The sequence below is a fragment of the Ciconia boyciana genome, chromosome 9, assembly GCF_034638445.1.
Source record: "Ciconia boyciana chromosome 9, ASM3463844v1, whole genome shotgun sequence".
Classification (NCBI taxonomy): domain Eukaryota; kingdom Metazoa; phylum Chordata; class Aves; order Ciconiiformes; family Ciconiidae; genus Ciconia; species Ciconia boyciana.
In genome coordinates this window covers 6,976,648-6,996,232 of record NC_132942.1, presented here as the reverse complement: position 1 = coordinate 6,996,232, position 19,585 = coordinate 6,976,648, and the positions used below count along the sequence as shown (strand labels likewise).

The 19,585-nt window shown below is 57.3% G+C and overlaps 1 protein-coding gene across 1 annotated transcript; it reads right to left on the bottom strand.

Annotated features, from left to right (window-relative positions):
* Positions 1-1,538: 1,538 nt before the first annotated feature.
* Positions 1,539-14,853, bottom strand: SLC6A7 (solute carrier family 6 member 7). The gene is made up of 14 exons (XM_072872461.1): positions 14,821-14,853; positions 9,016-9,196; positions 8,162-8,293; positions 7,355-7,589; positions 6,685-6,823; positions 6,272-6,406; positions 5,483-5,586; positions 4,775-4,899; positions 4,274-4,386; positions 4,060-4,191; positions 3,598-3,697; positions 3,125-3,225; positions 2,749-2,916; positions 1,539-1,754 (listed from the first exon to the last, which is right to left on the bottom strand). Exons 1-14 carry the CDS (start codon positions 14,851-14,853, stop codon positions 1,539-1,541), a joined length of 1,914 nt encoding a protein of 637 aa, XP_072728562.1.
* Between the last annotated feature and the right edge of the window lie 4,732 nt (positions 14,854-19,585).

The following is a 19,585-nucleotide window of genomic DNA, read 5'->3' as shown; positions in this document are numbered from 1 at the left end:
AAAGCCATCGGTGGTCCTGCAGGGAAAAGGAAGGGCAGAGCCAGCCGGGGAGGCAGCTCAGTAACCCCAGGCATGGGGAGCGGAGCAGGCAGGAGGAGGAGGTGTCGGAGCTGGCCCTATGGTCTTGGAGGGGCGAAGGCAATAATCTCCGCCGTAGGGAAGGGTTGTTAAGGAAAACCACAGCTTCGTGCCAGGATTCACCCTGGAGGCTCAGCCCACAGCGCTGGACCCAGGGATGCGTGGCCCATGGGGTTAATAGCCCAGTGCACCGGGGTCACACACATAATCCAGAATAAAACCTAATTTTTCTGTTTATCCTGAGTTTTTGGCTTTTGCCTGACCAGGACAGAGATTTGCAGGACAAAGCCCAGGGGGCTGTGCCCCTGTCCCTGGAAGCCCCCCTAGACGTGCCCTTCTTGCATGCTGAGGACCCCCCAAATAACCCACGCAGAGGCTGTGTCACACACCGCTTTTTAATGGCGAGCCAACAGTACACTGGAGAAGGCGCACACGACACCAGGGTGATGGGGTCTGGCAGCGACGGGTCCAAACAGCCCCATCCAGGAGCTCACCAACACCCCCCAGGCCAGCAGCGTTGGCAGGAGATGGGGTCTCTGGGACACGGGCCCTGGGCTGAGCTACCCCAAAATCACACGCAGGCACTGAAACCCAGCCCTTCACCTTTCCCTGGGAAAAGCAGCACCCAGGATCCTAGGGACAGCCCTCGGATCCCCCTCGGAGATGGACACGGGTCCTCCTTTGGCACTGGGTCCAGCTGAGACCTGTCCCTGACCTCCTGCACACATGGGGAATGGGTCACCCAGCCTATTCCCTTCCTTCAGCTCACCCCAGCCCTGCCAGGCACCTGGGGAAGAGCTGCCCTGACCCACCGAGGTCCCTGGGGGATCTACAAGCTTGGAAAGGCCCAAGCTGGTTTGTTTATAAAGCTTTTTTTTCCCTTCTAATTGTTTTTAACTGCTCATTTATTAGGTCAGATTTCTTCAGCAGGACACTGATTCGTGCTGGTTTTGCTGGAGTACCTCCATGTGAGCGGAGCACACCAGCACACACCGTCCTCAGGGCATGGAGGATATTACAGTCCTTTCTCGCACATGTTTGTGGGTTATTGGAGTTAAATACACACAAGCAGAGAACAGACCAATGCAGAGGACCTCCTCCTCCTCCTCACCTCCTGCAGCCTGAGCATCCCTGCAGCCCGAGCATCCCTGTGCGGGGAGGGCAGGGCTGGGGCCAAGGGTGGGAGCGGGGCAGCCCGGACACTTGAACCAGACATGGTCACACAAATGCACGGACTCGTCACACAGCTTGCCACACTGAACAGAAACACCTCAGGGGCACTGGGACGGGCAGCAGCTCCGTCCTGGCGGGGCCAGAGTGGTGGTCAGGAGGCCAGCAGGGTCGGCTGCTCCCGACTGCTCCCCGAAAGACCCCCCCCGAGCCGTCCTGAAGTGCCGCAGTGCAACCTGTGCAAATTGGGGGGATGAGCCCCTCTCCAGCCCGCGGGGCACTGGTTACCCTCACATCATGGACTCCTCCTCCTCCTCCTCCTCCATCTCCCGGTCCACCTCGATGGCCGTGTTCTCGTAGCTGGTGATGCCCCCATATTTCCGCATGTGTACCATCAGCGGCTTGGGGGACTGGCTGCCGGCCAGGCTCGCCACGTACATGCCGGTCCGGTTCTCCTCCAGCGATGGGCCCCAGTCCATGGTGGGCCTGCTGGCTTGCTGGACTCGCTGCAAGAGGACAGGCGGAGGGAGCACGGGCACCCTGCACTGGCAGCCCCTCTGCTCCCCGGCTGGCACCCCCAGCCAGCAGCTCACCCACCCCTCCCCGGGGATGGTGTGCTCTGCCGGCCCCGAGGGACTGGAAGAGCCCCCCATGAGGATGGGATGGGGCCAAAAGCTTGTCCAGAAGCTTTTTGGGAAGGCAGCTCTGTATAAATGCCCTGCTGTGGGCTGCAGAGGTATTATGGTCTGTGGGTGTTGGTGGCGAGGGCTTGCGGGAGCTAGGGGCTATTGTAGGGCTATGGCCCTGTGGTGTGGGGTTAGAGTCGCCCAGGCAAGGGGTTAACCTCAGCCAAGGTGGTCCCTGGCCATGCCACTGTGCCCATGGCTGTGCCAAGCGAGGTTGCAGCCAGTAAGTGCTCCAGCCAGGGAGTTGCTGCCTGGGGAGGGCAGCAAGCTCTGCTGCCTCTGCTTTCAACAGCCTGGGGAGAGCAGCAAAGCCCAGCCAGAGCTGGGAAGGCTGTGAGCAGCCAGCAGCTCCATAACCTGCTCCTAGGTGAAACCTTTCAGCAGAGGGATCCCACCTGTGCTGCCTGTGGCTGCCTGCACGGTCCGGCAGCTGCCTTCCCTGCTCTGTCATTGCTCCTGCAAAATGGGTGCAAAGTCCCACATGCCCATGCCCGCCCCACGCTATGGAAAATGTACTTCCCCACAGGGCAAGGCACAGCAGGCTTGTTTTGGAGGGGGGACGCGCACAGGGCTGCCCCTTGGGAAGCTGCATGTCCCAGTGCCTGCCTGGCATTGCAGGAGGGGACGCTGCTGGAAATGCCCTGGGATGTGCTGTCTCTCACACCCCATGGGCAGCAAAGAGGGATGGGGACACACACCTCCAGGAGAGAGGATGCAGAAATTGTGGGAGGATACAGGCTCAGCAGTGGCTCGTGGTCACCCCTGCACATTTCTGGGGTGTTCCCCAGCAATGCTGGGCCCCAACACCTCCTACCTCCCACAGCGTCCCTTCTTCTCGGAGCACAGCCACCACCATGCCTACGGGAATCATCAGACAGGAGAGGACTCCCATGAGGATGCCCAAGACCTCAGCCCAGGCAGGGAAGCGGTAGCTGCCGTACTCGGAGGGCTGGTACTTGATGATGTTGTACACCAGCAGAGCCTGCAGGTTGGGAAGAAAGCGAGGTCAGCCCAGAGCCCTCTGAAGGTCTCATGCTCAAAAAAGGCCTGGAGACCTCCCAGCAGAATCAGAATGGTCCCTGGGGCAGGAGACCCCAGCAGAACGACTCCTCGCAAGGGGAGGTCATTCGGGGATGCTGGCACCCCTGCAGCTCTCCAGCATCATCCAGCACCTCAAGCTGAGCAATTACCATCATTGTTGCTGGGGACAGGACCAGCCAGCAGGCTCTGAAGTAGGGCCCTGGTTTGAAGCCCAGCATCATGTGGATATCTCGGCAGAACCTCTTCATGCCTGGAGGAGGGAGAGGGAGAGGGACTCAGAGGCCGTGATCCCTCCCCCAGAGCCAGCTGCCTGTACCAGGTTGCCCTGCACTGTCCAAAAGTGGTGGTTTGCATCCTCTACAGCAAAGAAGTGTCTCCCCTCCCAGCTGGGAAATGCAGGAAGGGGGACCCAGCTGGTGCCGTCCGAGGGACCGGGCTCAGCGCCCCGAATATCTCTGGAGAGGTGAATCCAGTGATGGCCAAGAAGAAACAAGAGGTTGGAGCAGAGGTGTTTCATGCCCCATTGTGAGGCTGCTGGCTCCCCTACCACTCCCTCTAAATCCCTCTCTTCATACAGGCAGCCCACTCCTCCCTGTGCCCCTGTGGGGACAGACCCCCTTACCATAGACACGTGTCACCACGAGGCAGGTAGTGATCACCACCACCATGAGACCAAAGCCAGCGCTGTAGTCATCCAGTAGGACCAGCCAGTACATCCCACCCTGTGGAGGCAAAGCACAGTGGCCAGCATCCCTGGGACCAGCATCCCAATAAACCCCCACCCATGCCCTTCCACTTTTGGGAGATGTCCCCTTAGCCTCTTTGGGGGCACTGGGGAAGACAGCGGTCAGGCACCCTCAGGAGACATCACTCTCCTTTTGGGGTTGGTGCAGGGACAGGAATAACGCTGCGTCACTCCCCTTGGACCTCACACCCCCAGGAAGCTGGGCTCATCCATCGTCTCTCTTCCACCTTGTTAGCTGATGTAATACACGTGTCTCTGCAAACTTGGCCCCTGCTCTAAGCTCTCCCTAAAATGAGGCCCTAGCTGGTCCCCACAATGCATCCAGCCCCACACCCATACCTCTGTTGTGAGGATGAGCCCCATCAGGAAGAGAGCAATGCAGATGAGAGCTGAGAAAGAAGCTTTCTTTGGCCTCAGGTAGTAGGGAAATTCATCTGTCACTGCCGTAACGATGGTCTCCATAAAGGCAAACTGCACACAAGGGAGAAGAGGGTCCCCTGAGCCCCCTGGGCTGCCTGGGCACCACGGCTGGCTTGGTGGCCTCTGTCCTTACCTGGCTGTCCAGGCCCAAGGTTAACAGCATGAAGAAGAACAGGAAAGACCAGAATGGAGAAAGGGGGAGCATTGTCATGGCCTGGGGGTACACCACAAAAGCCAGGCCAGGACCTAGGGGAGGCAAAGGACAGCAGGGTGAAAAGGGGGTGACAGCGCTGGGCACGGGGGGGTGGAGGAGAGGAGAGCTCAGCAGAACGGCACCGCGGCAGGGACCTGCCAGGGGTCTTGCAAGATGGGCAGGAGGGGTCCTGCAGCAGAGGGTGGAGAGGCGCAGGAGAACCAGCCTGCTCCTTGCTCAAGCCTTTATTAGACATCACTTGGTGCTGCTCAAGGTTTGCATGGCAGGAGCCAGTCTCCCCCCTTCCCTCCCCCTTGGCCAGCTGAGCATACAGCTCCAGCCCTCACGCTGACACCCTGGGATGCCTTCCATCCTGGAAGAGATGCTCCTCAGTGTACCCAGGCAGAGGGTGAAGGAGAAACAGTCTTTGTTTGACCTCACCTGCTTTTGCCACCTGGTTAACAGGGACCCCAAGCTCCTGGGACATGTATCCCAAAACAGAGAAGATGGCAAATCCTGCCAGGATGCTGGTGATGGCATTGCCCAGGGTCACTATGAATGTGTCCCTGCAGAGGAGAAAGAAGATGCTTTGAACATGCCCACTCCTTCCCACCCCACACCAGTGCATGGTGGCATTGCCAGCCTCAGGTGCCACAGTAAGGTGCCCCAGCGTGATTCTCCTCCAGGGCCTCTCTTGGCATGTGCTTTCCAGGGTCAAAAGGAATGTATATCTAATGACATGGGTCATTTTGTGGGGTTCGTCCCAAGCTTGCTTTCCCCAGTGGAGGGGATCAGCCCAAATGTCCAACATTCAGACTCTTCTCTCTGCTGGTGACCTGCAACGGATGCTGGGGACAGGACAAACATGCATAACTAGCCTCAACTATCCTCAGCCTTCAGCACCTGCAGCCCAAAACTTCTGAGCCAGGCACTATATCTTGATGCTTAGGAGAATTTTCCTTCCACAGATCACTCTGTCCCTCTCGAGCCTGTGCAAGCTGCCAGGTATCTGTAAGGTGCTTGGGCAAGGAGCAGGGCTGGGTGACCGTGTGCTGCACTGCATGCTTCTGCTGACTTTGAACCCACCAGATGAGATATTCATGGCTCTCCTCAACCCACAATTTTTACGAGACAGCAGCTGGCTCCCACCTGTAGATATTCTGATGGAAGGTGTTGTATGAGGCGAAGGTGAGGAGGCCCCCAAAGCCTACCCCAAGGGAGTAGAAAATCTGCAGGGCTGCCTCGATCCACACCTGGAGGAAGGAAACAGGTCTGAGGAGAGCAGGGGTTTGGAAACCTCCCCCTGAGGAAGAGGGAGGTGGAAATACGCTTCCCCAGAGCCCCCAGCACATCTTCCCCAGTCCTCCAGGCATGCAAAGTCCACAGGGTCTTTGCCTTTCCTTGCTAACATGCTCACCACTTGTAGTGGGTCAGCTGGATAGTGGAAAGGTTGACAAGAGCATTTTAGAGCCAGCCCACCGTGGCATTAAATGCCCTTGTAAAATGGGGTGGTCTCTGCTACCAACACTGCTGACCCAAGGAAACTCCTCGCTTTGCATCCCAAGAAAAACAGAACAGACAAATCCACCACGGGCACCCATGGCAACCCCCCAGCCCGTCACAGGGGCTGGGCTAATCCTGCCCATGGTCCTGGTACCCAGGGGAGGTGGTGAGCACACCATCCCCTGCACGGACAGCCAGAAACGCAGGCATGGGGCTGGGCCAGGTGGGAAGAGCAGTATAGACAAGATGTGGAGCACAGACAGATTGCTGAAAGGCAAATACTTTTGGTCTGGGAGCAACCAAGAGAGACGACTTTGGGTCAGGGGGTGGCCAGAAAAGGCACCCGAGTAAGGGAACCACCTCTGTTACATGCTGGAGGTGGCAGGAGAAGCTTCATTTTTGTGTCTTGAACAAATTGCACAAGATCCTGCTCACCTTGGAAGACAGCAAGTGATCAAACTGGGGTGTGAGGTAAAACCGGATCCCCTTCCAGGCCCCCTCCAGGGTCACGCCACGAATGAGCAGCATCACCAGGATGAGGTACGGGAAGGTGGCAGTGAAGTACACGACCTGCGGGAGAGCAGAGCCAGCTGGGAGAGCCAGGAGCGAGAGCACAGCACAAGCGGTCGCCCCCAGCCCTGTCCCCGGGGTGGGACACCACATCGCCTGGCATCACCCTGCAGTGCTGGGGTCCTTGGGATGCAGCAGGGCCAGCGGTGTCAGCCCTGCCAGTGTCTGGGTGTGCAAGCCATCCCCGAAGTGGCCTGTGTGCAGCTGACGCTGTTTATGGGTCTCACTTTCCCAGACGTGCAGAGAATCGCGGGCACTGGTGACTGTCCAGCCCTTACCTTGCCAGAGGATTTGACTCCCTTTAGGATGCACAGATAGACGATAGTCCAAGAAAGCAGCAGGCACAGACACAAGTTCCAGCGGATCCTGCCAGGATCCCCAATCCCAGAGCTCCCTTGGATGTGCAGGACGTACCGGCTAGGGCAAAAGAAGAACCACAAGTGAGCAGCCACAGGCACCCCCTGCCATCTCCCAGAGACCCTCTCTGAACGTAGCAATGCCTCTGCTGCAAAAAATAACCTTGTCAAAAATCTCAGCAATGAGAGAGCAACAAGGCGCTGGCAGCTATTTGCCACGGAAGGGGAGCAGTTGGTGTGATTTCTCCACCAAGCATTAAAGAGCCCAGAGGGGATGCCTGGCGGCTTGAGAGCAAATTCCCAGCCGGTCCAGGCATGGGATGCATTTCAGTCTAACTTATCTCCAGGCCAACAAAGCAGCACTAGATCATGGACACCTCCCACATCCCAGGGACATGATCCCAACGGCTGAACTGAGATATCACCCACAGCTGACCTCGAGAGCCCACCACTGCACCCACAACACCCACCATGGGTGTCCACCATGCCATGAGATGTGCAGCACAGCCCTTCACTCCTCATCCCATCCCCATGCTCTCCCCAGTTGGATGCCAACCATGTCCCCACAGCCAGGTCAGGCTGACCTCTTTACCTCCAGTACTCCTCGCTGGGGCTGACGGTGTTGGTGATGTTGACAGGGAAGGTGGTGTTCCCCGCCTTGATGACGTGGTGGTCCAGGCACAGGTCGGTGTTCCACCAGTTGCCGCAGTGCTGCCAGGGCAAGTCGCTTGTGAGGGATGCAAAGAGGTAGAAGAGAACGTAAGCAATGATCATATTGTAGTAAATGGCCACCAGGGAGACGATGAGGATCGTGCCCATGCCAACGCCTGGAGGAAGGAGAGGGTAAAGAAGGAGTGAGCCATCTCTCTGGAGCGGAGCACATCCAAAACCAGGGTCAGACACTGGATCTCAGCAGCCAAATGTTTAACCAGTCAGAGGTTCACTGGTGCGGGGAGCCTCTTATTGCCATTATACCCTCCGGACATGCCTTCTCTGAATTGGTGATCTATTGCATCATACAGATGATTTTACTCCAACTTAATGTTGAGAGTAAAAGTACTTGATTTGACCTTTTTTTGGATGCTTTATTCTTACCTTTGTCTTTAACAGTCATCGCTTAGCTTTGATGCTGTATTTTATAAACTAGCTGGCTTAATAATTTTCATACAATTTCTAGAGCTGATAATGACATCATGAAGACTGATAGATCTTAAATATATCTTGCAGCTACTAAAACAGCTAACCCAGAAGTCCAGCCTGCTCCACCAGGATTCCCCCAGGATTTAACCTTTGATTCTAACAAGAGCTTTGAGGATCATGGGACGATGCTGCTGGTCCATGTCCTCATCAAGCAGCTCTTCCAGAGGCCCTGCAGAGGCTCTGGACTTCACTCACGCACCTTTAAAGATAGGGCTTATCTTCCAGACAGCGAGTGGCCCCAGGCTGGAGAACTGGCCAAGCGACAGCTCCATGAAGAAGATGGGGATCCCACAGATGGCCAGCATGATGAAGTAAGGAACCAGGAAAGCTCCTGCAAGAAGCAAGAAAAACAGCCTAAAAATAACACCAAGCAAACACCTAAAGCCCATCTATGACAAGGAATAAAGTTCATTCAACATCTGTGGCCCTGAGGGATCTACACCAAAATCTGGAAGGCAGCAAGGGGCAGCAGCTCACCATTAGTGCAGGAGGAAGGGGCTGGGATTCACCCGGTGCAGTGCTTTCCCCCTCCACACAGACTCTCTTTTCTCCTTGAATCTTTTGCAAACACTGTGAAATTCTCCAATTATTATTGCATGTGACAAGCAGTTACTCTGGGACTAGTTGAACAAGCTCAAGTTCAAGAAAGTTGAACTTTGCACCATCACACTGGACTCTTGCATTGCAAAAGGCTCACTCCCTTCCTTTGATACCTGGGAAGCATTTGCTGACCCCGCTGAGTCCTGGAGGACATCAGACCAAGAAGCTATTTGAAACCAAGGGGGTTGCTCAGGTGGTATTCAGTCCAGCATAGAGCTGGGGATGTCTCCAAGGCCATGAGTGCAGAGTTGGGCTGGTGAGTCCCTTCCACACATGGGTACACATGGTTAATGCCTACAGCAAGCATGGGGGGGCAGGAGGAGGCTTCACCCCACAATAACAAATGCTACTTCCCAGCCCCGAGAAGGGGAAGGGGCATCTCTTCAGAGACACGTCCCACCAGCCCAGCTCAGTGAGGGGGAGACATGGCCACTCCAAAGGATGCCCAAGTACCTCCTCCATTGGTGTAAGCCCTGTAGGGGAACCTCCAGACATTTCCGAGGCCCACACAGTATCCGATGCAGGAGAGGAGGAAATCCAGCCGCCCCGTCCAGTTCCCTCTGTCTTCCGGGTACTCGGAGCCCAGGTCCCCGTCCTGGCTGCTGGGGCTCACCAGGAGCTCTGGCGTCACCGGCTGAGCGAGAGAGCAGGGGATGGGAGAGGGCAGCCAGGGGTTGAGGAAGGAACAAAAACAGGGGATGAAGAGCGGGAGAGAGGGAAGGAGTGCCAAGAGCTCGGGTGTGAATTAGTGACCCCGAGTTGCAGCACTGACACTTGTCCTTGGGGACACCCTGTCCTGGCCGTTCTCTGTGCACCACCCCCACCGATGTCCTGCTCTGCCAGGAAGGGATAAATGCAATCCCACATGGGCAGAGCTCCCCGGGGAAAGGCAGGATGGCCGCGGTTCACCCTGTGAGGCCAGGACCCATCTTGCAACCCAATTTCCCAAGAAATCCTCTCAAGGGGCCATGATAAACTTTCCTGATCTCTTGCAGAGCATGGGACAGCAGGGGAAGAAGCATTGCCAGCGTGCCAGGGAGCGCGATGCACCCAGCCCCTGCCCTGCCGGGCGCTTGGCTGCCATTAAATGCTCCGTGCGTTTTTCATGCTTTTCCAACTGCCAAAAGCCTACACTGTGGGGATTTAGTGACGCGCTCCCAGTTGTCCCTGCTGGGCAAGCTCCTTCCAGCTCTCCTAATCTGCCCTGGACCAGCGAGGCACAGGCAGCTCTTCAGCAGGAGGGGGGATTAACCCATTCCCTTCCTCACTGGAGCGGCCTCAGCTCTGCAAGAGGGAGGCGCGGGTCCTGCAATTGACATTTAGCTTGGGGTGATGCACCAGGAGGGCTCCTTGGCATCTGTGTGTGTGCACACATCAGGTCTGCAATGAGATGTTTGGTCTATCTGAACTTCCCCAACCTCCTGACCCTGGGAGAGCAGGAAGGGTATCCCCAACGGCTCCCATCCCACCGGCAGTCACCAAAGCTGAAAGCCTCAGCCAGCAGCTGCCAGGTGGGATCCCGTCGCAGATATCCCCTCAGCAAGACTGGGCAGCAAAAAGGGGTGGGATGAGGATCCTGCCCCTGTGCCACTTTGTCTTGCTGTGCTCCTGCCTGGGGGTGTGTTGGGTTTGGCTGGTACTGAGGCACAGAGGCAGAAGGATGCTGGGGTCCCTTGCTGACAGGGCACCAAGACCAGGGCAGAAGGAGCCCATTTGGGAGCCTCCCCTTCCTCCTGGACTCTCAGAAGGAAAAAGCAGCCATCTCCGTGTCCCTGAGTTCACAGATTGTAGGGAACGAGCCCACGGGACGTGGTTGAGGGAAAGGGGCCTGGATTTGGAGGGATGAGCCAGAACAAGGTGTGGGTCCCCTGGCCATCAGTGTGCACATGTGCTCAGAGCGCACAGCAGACCTGTGTTCTCTGGGGAGATCAGAGCTGACTGGAGAGCAGACCCCAGTCCTGCCCTGCCCCACAGCCCCTGGGAAGGTGGCAGCCACCTCCTCTCCTCCTCCTCCTCCTCTTCCTCCTCTCCGCTGGACCACAGGATGCTCCTGCTGCCGGTTCCCATGGAGACAAGGAGCCGTGCTGGCAATGGCGATGGCGATGGCCGCACGCTCCCACCCTTCGCAGGGTGCACCCCGCTCCTCCAGCCAAAGGCCGAAGGCACCAAACGAGCAGGCGAACCCATCCCCACCCGGCGTGCAAGCCCCTCGAGGGACAGGACGAACCGGGGCAAACTCTCCCCAAAACCAACCTGAAATGCACAGCCCAAGCAAAGGCGTTACACTACAACCCACCATCAAAAGCCCATCCTTGCTGGATGCCACCATCACAAGGCAAGGGCCAGAAGAAAAGCTTCAGAAACACAGGCTGAAAAGTCAAAATGTGACCCAAATATAATACTGTTGCTATAAAACCGTTGCTACCTGGCAGCCCTCCTGCAGCTGTTTTACACAGCTCTCTGGCTTAGCAACTTCTCCAAACCGTGGCCATGCTTGCTAATTAACCCAGCGCACACAGCGGGCACAACCTGCAGCAGCCCGTGTTTGTGGGCGATGGATAGTCAGCTCTGCAACATCCCTCCTGGAAGTTTCAGCTACTAAAATCTGTATTCACAAAGGTCCCTGCTGGGTGGGGACAGGAGCTATGGGGCCATCACAGTTTGGTCTTCCCCCAAAAAATGCTTCCCAGTCCATCACACTGCCTGGGGAGCTTTCGCTTTCCAGGTTTGCATCACAGAGAAACAGCAAGCAGGGGTGCTGGGAGATCACTAAATCCTCTCGCCTAATTCCTGCACCTCTGCTTGAATCATAAAGAGCTGCAAGAGGGCAGCACTGGAGCTGCACGACCTGATGAAATGCAGGTGCCCATCCACCAGATGTAGCATAGAAATCAACACAGAAGCAACAAAAAGAAAAGAAAAGAACCAACCAGACCTTTCCCAAACTGTACATGGCCTGGTCCCCATCTCAGTCACCCTTTTCAAAGGCCATGGGATGTAGTTTATCACCTGTGTCTCAGTGATGACTGCCCCCCTTATTAATATCTTTAACTGGAACGCTGCAGTTTAAATTTGGGACCCAGGGCAGAAAGCAGAGACTGCTCAGGAGTCGGATAGACCCCAAGGACGGTGACACTGTGGTCCCCATTGGGCAGGATGGAGAGGCACGGGCCAGGGATGCTGCTGGAAAACACACACGGAGGCTGCTCCATGACTGCGATGCCCAAAAATGCCCCAAATCATAGCCTTTCCATAGAAATCACAGAAAACCTGGCCTATTTGACTTAAAATGAATTGTAAAATGCAGTATTTAAGGATTCCAGCCCATCTTTGTCCCAAATAGCAGAGAGATGCACACCTCTCTACTTCAGGCTGCTGGAAATCTCACACGCTGGCTCGATTCCAGCCCTTTTTTTAGGATTAATGCTCCCTTTCAGCCTCTGTCATAACAGGAATTCTCTTTTTCAGCAGCAGCTGAAGTGCTCTAGTGCTACGACATTGCTCTAGTGCTTTCCACCGTCAACTGCCATCTTTCAAACCGGGCTCCCGTCTCACGGTTATAAACAGACGGGGACTAACAGCTCCCTTGGCAACCACGTCCTCTTTGAACACGGCATCACTTTCCATTATTCACCAGAAGATGCTCCCAAAGAAGTCAGCAAAGCAAAGGTCACCGAGAAGAAGAAGCACTTTCGTCTCTGCCAAGATAAGAGCTGGCTTCCATAAAGAAATTGCCCTATGCTAATCATTTTCTGTAAACCAATTTACTTAAACCAGTGCAAAACTCAGCTGTATCCCTGAAAAACCAGGCAGATTAAAGTTATTTTTTAATCATATTTTGTCTCCATTCAAACTGGCATTGTGGGGTTATTTTGTCAGTGTTTTGTGCGTGGACCACCGCCTTTGATTGGGAGAAATGCCACCCGACGCCAGATTTCTCCCCTGCGGATCTGAGCCGTGTGCGAGCACAGTGCGTCTGTAAAGTGTGAGTCACTTCAAATTAGTTTGAATTGCTCGTTAATCTCGTCAAGAAAAAAACCCAGCAACCTAAAAATTAATTCAAATGCAATATCACTTAGAAAGTGAAGTAAATAAAGCATCTCTATGGTGTAGAAGAGCCCCTTGAAGGGCTGCACTAACCCCGGTTTCCCCCAGCACATGCCAGGAGAGGGAGCAAGCGATGCTGGAGCCAGCACAGGGGGTTTGGGGGCTAGAGATTGCTGAGGCTGAAGCAAACTCATTACAGCGATGTCCAGGGCATAGGGAGCATGCACAGCTGCAAATGCTTATGGCCTTTCATCTGAAAACCCTGGGGAAGGGACGAGGAAGGTTGGAGGCAGTTTGTGGCAGGCAAAGGAGGGCAGCGGCTCAGGCAGGAGGATGCTGCTTGGCAGCCTGGCTGGGTACGCGGAGGGACAGCCCAAATCCTGGCTCCCACTGCTGGCCTCCGTGGGCTTTAGTCCATTTCTACCCAATAATCCCCAAAGCAAATAATCAAACAAATAAAAAACATCCACTCTGCTCTTCTGGAAATGCTATTATGCAAAAGCCAACCTGAAATCCTCAGAGCCTGAGAAAGATCTTCTCTATTAAAGAGGAATTTCCATATGTCGAAAACATGTCTGGTGAGAAGGCTTAAAACTCCCAGCTCCCTGATGGGAAGCGGATCATAATGAGAGGGAGAGGAGGCTGTTGGGGTCCCGGGGCAGGTACTGAAGCCGGGGCCGTGCAAACTCCTCCATCGGCCACAGCCAGCTCCGGGCAAGCCCGATGCCGGCATCGGACACCGTGTCCCCAAGGTGCAGGGTGGCTGCGAGCACCAGGTTCTCCATCTGGAGCTCAGCAGGAGTATTTTTGGGTAATGAAGGGCAGCAGGGCACTGAGCAGCACTGGGAATGGGGAAAATAACTCTGGAGACATCTGCTTTCCATTCCAGCTGATCGCTGTGGGACCAAGTGAATTCCTGAATAAATGTTAAACAGGATCACCAGCAGCAGAGAAGTTCAAGTATCTCAGAAAGCCTTTGGAAGGGACAAAGACAACTTTTAATGGATCTTGCAGTCACAAAGTCATCTGAAAAACCAGTTTGTAGGAAAGAGGAGGAGAGCGAAGAGCCAGACAATGCCTCCAAACAACAGCAGAGAAAGGTAGGCAGCCCTGAGGCTGCCAGGACCATCAACAGCTGCTGGCTTTCACCAGGCCACTGCTGGCTTTTTTATGTCATGTCCCAATATCCGAGGAATTTCCTAGCAGGGATGAAACTCCCTTGGTTTTCATTCATCTGAAGGCTGGCACAGGTTGGAGTCGCCCTGCCCTGTGGTTAGTGGGCATGGTTCGGCAGAGGGCAGAGCCGAAGGCGCTCACAGCCCTGCGTCGCTGCCTGGGATGCTCTGGGAAGGGCTGACCCACCGGCAGCAGCAGCGTGTCCCCAAGAGGGACCTGTGGCTGCCAGCCTCTGCCACCCTGCTCCACCGTGTCCCCGTGCAGGACAGGCAGGAGAAAGGGCTTGGTGCCAGACACGAGGGGAGACGGGGACTCAGAGAGCCTGGTAAGAGGAAAGCGGCAGTGGAGGGGAGCCTAGGATAGGAAAGCCTGAAAGCTGGGTTTAAAAAGGGTTTCCAGCAGGATATAAAAGGGGTTTCCAGCTCTGCCAGCTCTGCCCTGAACCCAGAGTTCAGGGTCCAGCACCACCCAGCCCCCTGTAAGTCCTACGGAGGAGGAGGAGGAGGCAATGCAAGCTACAGGAGGGAAAAGCACTGCCCAGCTCCCTGTGCTCGTCCCGGCGGGGGGGAGCCCCTCACCACCCCCCCGAGACCGGGCAGTCCCCGGGGCTGGCGGGAGCAGCGTCCCCGGGGAGCCACGCCGCGGGGAGCCAGCTCTGCCCACGGGTGCCCACCCACAGCCGCCCGGCCAGACACAACATGAATCATCGCCGGCAGCACCTGCTGGCAGGGGAGGGATGGCAGAGAGCAGGCAGCCAGCCGGAGCGGGCAGCAGGCAGCTCTGCCCGCAGCACAGGGCCTCTGTGGTCTGCTAATTGCAGGGAGGCAGGAGCAGTCGTTACGAAATGCCCCCCATCCCTCTCCCCACGATCCCGCTTCGGCCCCACGCACGCACGCTATCCCCGTTCGCCATCCCTGCCAAGGAAAAGTCTGCCGGCCGCGCACGGAGGCTCCCCGGGCAGGGGATGGCAGGGCCATGGGCACCCCTTGCCCCCGCTCCCGGCCCAGGGGGGCACCCCCGCTCCCTGGCTCTCACCTCCCGGAGATGCTGCTGCCGAATCTTCTTCATCCCAGAATCCTGTTGCTATGCGCTCCCCGCTCCGACACTTTTTCCTCTCGCTTTCTCCGGCGATAGGGAGGGAGAAGGGGGAGCGGGCGAAGCGATAAGAGGTGAGGAGGGGTGCCACTTTCCTGCCAGCTGGGCTGGCGGGAGGCCGGGGGGACGGGGGGAGCAGGGCTGGAGGAAAGATTTGCCTGGAGTTGAGGATGGCTGTGTGCTGAGCAGGCAGGGAGGAGGAGACGTCTCTCGGCAGGCTGGAGAAGGGCTGTCTGTCAAACGCACCCCTGCTGGGGGGGGGGTCCGGGACCTCAGCCCCCCGCTGGGGCCGCAAGGAGGAATGGCTGCTGCCTTACTCATGCCACGAATGCGTCAGGTCTCCCTAGGGATGGACGTGACTTTGCAGGCACCCCGGGGGTCCTACGTGGGTCCTACGTGCCCCCAGCAACAGTGGCAGCAGTGCAAGTGCAGATGCCAGAAGATGCCAGCATCTTTCTGTCCGGCTCTGAGCTGATTTTGCTATGGCAGGACACGGCTGGAGCCTGAGCAGGTGGGAAGTGACTTCTCCCTGTGCTGCCCAAGCCCAGTGCCCAGCCCAGGGGACGGCGATGCTCAACAGCCATCGGTCCCTTTGGGTAGGACCAGCACAACCCGCCGTGCTGGCGGCAGGAGCAATCCTCGGGCAGGTCCCAGGGTGAGCAGCTGAGTCCAGCATATCATGGGCCCCATGCTGGAGCACAGGTCACATCTCCAGGGTTCAGATGTCCCTGTTGAGTCAGCAGTGGGACCCTACAGCCCCAAAGCTCAGGGCGATGCGGGCTTTTCCCCGTCATGCTCAGTCAAATCCCCAATGATCTGTGGCTTCTTCTCCCACTTTCAAAGTGGGAAATGTCCCACGTGGGGCTGCAAGAGGGGACAACCCCACATGCCCCAGGGCCAGTGTGGTACCAGGAGAGCTGCTGTCTGCCTCAGGACCCCCAGTAATGCCTCTTTCCCTTGGCAATATCCTCTTGTCCTTCACTTTCTCCCTGGTCTGTGCCCAGTCTGTCAGGGTGTGTGTGTCCCTTTTCCTTGCAAATGCCCTACGGTGCTCCAGCCTGTCCCAGACCTGTCCCCAGCTGCTTTGCTCAGGTTTAAGGCTGAGCAAGCAGCGCTGGGGATGCGGAGGACAATGACAGGGCTGGGACTGAGAGGACCCAGCCTGCCTGATGTCAGAGCAAATCTCCCTGACGTCTAATGGCAGTTGTGCTCCTACAGCCCTCCAAGCACTTCTGAAAATTTTCCCTGAAAGGAATCAGATCCCGATCATAAAGACACATTCCTGCAGAATCCAACACAATGAAGTGGCTCAGCATTTGCACAGTGGGTCTTTCAGAGCTAACATTTACCCAGATTTCCCAGCGGGAAAGGAGGAAGAAGCAAACTATATAACCCAACAAACATCTTTTTTCACACGCTCACAGCTTCCTCAAAAAAAAAAAAAAAAAGCCTTTGGGAATTCAACAACCCAGGTTTTACCTGCCTTGGACTCACCCATCACTTCTCCCTCTGCCGGGATGCTGGCGGGGAACGCTGAGCCCGTAGCTGGCCAGGCTGGTGGCCGGGGGCCACGTTGGGCACTGTCCCAGCCTCACCCTTCCTGCTCAGGGCAGGGATGCTTTGTTTACCTTTCATGCCTGTGTGATCTGAACCACCCCTTTGGCTTTTTCCCTCGGGATCCACCTAAAGAGAAGTGTCCCACGGCCACCGCCGCAGCATAGGAGGGGAGAGGCTGGTGCCACCTTGTCATGGCTGCCCCAGTCCCATGTCGCCAGCATGGACTGAGCCCTGCACAAACCACCCAGCCTTCCCTGGGCGGACTTCAAGCTCTCATCTTCTTGTCTCCAGGGCAGTATTTACCAGCAGAGACATCTAGGGCTGACGCTACCCTGAAATGTCTGTGTTGATACCTCTGCCGGTGGGATGCTCTGTATCTGGAGCTCCCTTTTCTGGTTTGGCTGGTGCTGCTCTGGTAGCACCACCAGCTCTCTGTCACCTGGGACCACCCGGGAGTAGACACCCCACCCCAGGCATCTGGGGTGCTCCAGCATCTCATTGCAGAGCTGGTTCGAGTCTGGCATCGCCTTGGAGCTGGCAGGAGACCCACCTCATGGCACAGCACCCTCCAGAGGCAGTAGGAGCCAGAGGGGTGTTCCCGTGAGGAGCAATGCAGTCCAGGGATCCCAGAAAACCCAGGAGAGCACAGGCAGAGGACGGCGGTGTTGCACAGCTGTCCCCGTGCCCTGATCCCCAAGGGCCTGGCACTAGGGAGCACACACGGGGCTTGCAAGCATTTTCTAGCAAGCTTTGCCTTCTCCCACCCCACCCCTGAGCCACCCCTGGGACGTCAAGTAAAACTTTCCCTTCCCATGGACTGAAGCACGGGCACAACGGGGTGGTAGGGCTGCAGGAAAGCAAACACGCGTCTCTCCCTCCCAATGCAGTGTCCGACAGGCACTGGCACTGCCCGTGCTGCCTGCCATCGGTGGGAAAAGAGAAGGCAGCACACAGGCTGGGGAAACACCCTTGCTCACCCTGCTTGGGTAGCCCACCTGCATCCCGGCAGCAGCTGCCCAGGAAGAGGCGAGAAGGTGGCTGACAGCAAGATGGGACTGTGCCCAGATCCGCTCCGCAAGACACGAGGAAGGCGACAACGGCAGCGGCACTCCGGTTAGTCACCACCGGGAAGCGTGCCATGCTGGAGGCTGCTGGCAGGCCGGCGGTGTTTTTAGCCACCTGCTGTGCGTGGCCTTATTTTGATGATGATTTCAAGATTTCTCCGAGGAGGGGTGCAGCCAGGCAGCGGCAGCCAGTGGGAAGCACAGAGGAAGGAACAGGAAGAAAATGTGGGGGCTTCTTGGGGACAGTCCCCAGGGTGCCCTGGCCATGGGGCAAGGCTGTCCCCGTAAGGACCAGACTCCATGTGGGGCCGTGCGACTCGGGATGCAGCTGCTGCAGGTGCTAAAACCGGGTGCCTGTCATCTGCCAGGGGTGCAACCATCAAGGCGACGTGTCCAGGAGGTTTGGACCAAAGGTCCCAAAGCTGGTGGGGACATGGGGTCCACCAGGCCCTTTCCTGGCACGGGGTGGACTCCTCAGGGCTCGCCCATCCCTGCCCAAATGACAGCTGGAGGGAGGCAGGGGAGGACATGGGAGTGGGGACGCAGCAGATGCATTTCGTCGTGCGGCCAAGGGGCATGTGTGTGTGTTGGGGGAAGGGGTGGCTGGGTGTGTGGGTGCATTTATTGCCTCTTCCCGCCAGCGCCGGCTCCCTGTGCACACACGGGCGGCAGGGACCCAAGGGCACAGCCCACGGCTCACTGGACTTTTACCCTGCTGTGCAAACAGGCAGGCGCCAGATTAGGGTATCAGTTGGAATTTCATCCTGTCAACGGCACCCGCGGACTCTCCGGGCAGGCGGCGGAGCATCTTCCCTCCAGCCTGGCCCCTCGCCCACCCATGGGCACCCCAATGCAGTGAGTGAATTTGGGAGATGCACGTTTCATCCCTGCCCAGGACTGTTTCCCTTCCAGCTTCCCCCTTGAGCAAGACCTTGCAGGCGATGGCAATGCCCGGGGCTGGGCTGCCACCACCCTGTCCCCTGCCAGGGGAGGATCCCACCGGCCGGTCCCCATGTGGCAATGACAAAATTGGATGTCAAAGGCAGGCAAAGCCCGATGAGGGAGGAGTGAGCATGTGGAGGAGCATGTGAGCATGTGAGCATGTGGAGGAGCCAGCTCCTGGCATGGGGACCACGCCGGAGTCTCCACACAGAAGTGGACCCCAGCTGCCCCAGTGCATCCCAGCTCTTTGGGCAGGTGGCCCATCCAGTCCCATCCCTTTTCCCGTATTGCACCAGCTCCATTTCCTTTGCCTCCCCCGGCCTGTTTTAGCTCCTGATGCCCCACATCCCCTTGCAGGGGTGCAGGGAGGCAGTGGTCCGATGCCGCGGGCAGCCCAGGCGCCGTGCCGGTGAGTGCAGGGTCACCAGGGTGCAGTGGTAGATGCAGCCACTGTTGCAAGATGAGGAAAAAAACCCTTTGCTCTGTCCCTCTCTCTGCAATGCCACCTCATCCTGCCCCCGCTCCCCCATCTCCTCCACCCATGAGGACTTTATCCTGCATCCCTCCACAGCCACCTGCCCTGCCCGGGCACCTCAGCACACGTGTACCTGCCTCTTTCCAGGCAACGCTTGGCACATTGGGGGGCTGTAGGAGCTGCTTTGGGCAGGGATTCGAGGGCAGCCCCTTGTTCGGTGCCCTGAAGGACCAGGGGGATGTGGCTGGGATGGAGAGAGGAGAGTGCGGGCACCGATGCCAGCTGTCCCAGGCACTATCTCACATCCTCGTTCCCTGTTTGCCTTTCTTGGACAAGGAGGATATTCAGCCCGTCAACAGCCATAAAACAAGATTAGAAGCCAGGAGGCGCCAATGGGAGGTGGCCACGTCCGTGGGCAGCTGGCCTTGTTCTTTGGCCTCCGCCAGCCGAAGCCCAGCCTCACCCTTTCCCCGGCTGCCCCCGGGGCTGTGAGTTTGCAGCCGTCGGGTCGCCCGGCACGGCCAGCCCTCTCGGTGGCAAAGGCCGCGCCACCCCCAGCAATGCCCCTGCGGGATGGGCACACGGCATGCTACAGGGGCAAGCCTGTTGCATCAAGACATCCATCTGCACCGTTTTTGGTGGGGCTGGGCAGGACCCCTTGCTCCCG

Bases quoted from the DNA above. Each gene is read 5' to 3' on its own strand.
- SLC6A7 (XM_072872461.1), bottom strand. From the start codon at position 14,853: ATGAAGAAGATTCGGCAGCAGCATCTCCGGGAG. The intron at 6,407-6,684 runs GTAAGGGCTGGA...GCTCTCCCGCAG, and splicing joins GAGTCAAATCCTCTGGCAAG to GTCGTGTACTTCACTGCCAC. The intron at 2,917-3,124 runs GTAATTGCTCAG...CCCAACCTGCAG, and splicing joins TGTCCCCAGCAACAATGATG to GCTCTGCTGGTGTACAACAT.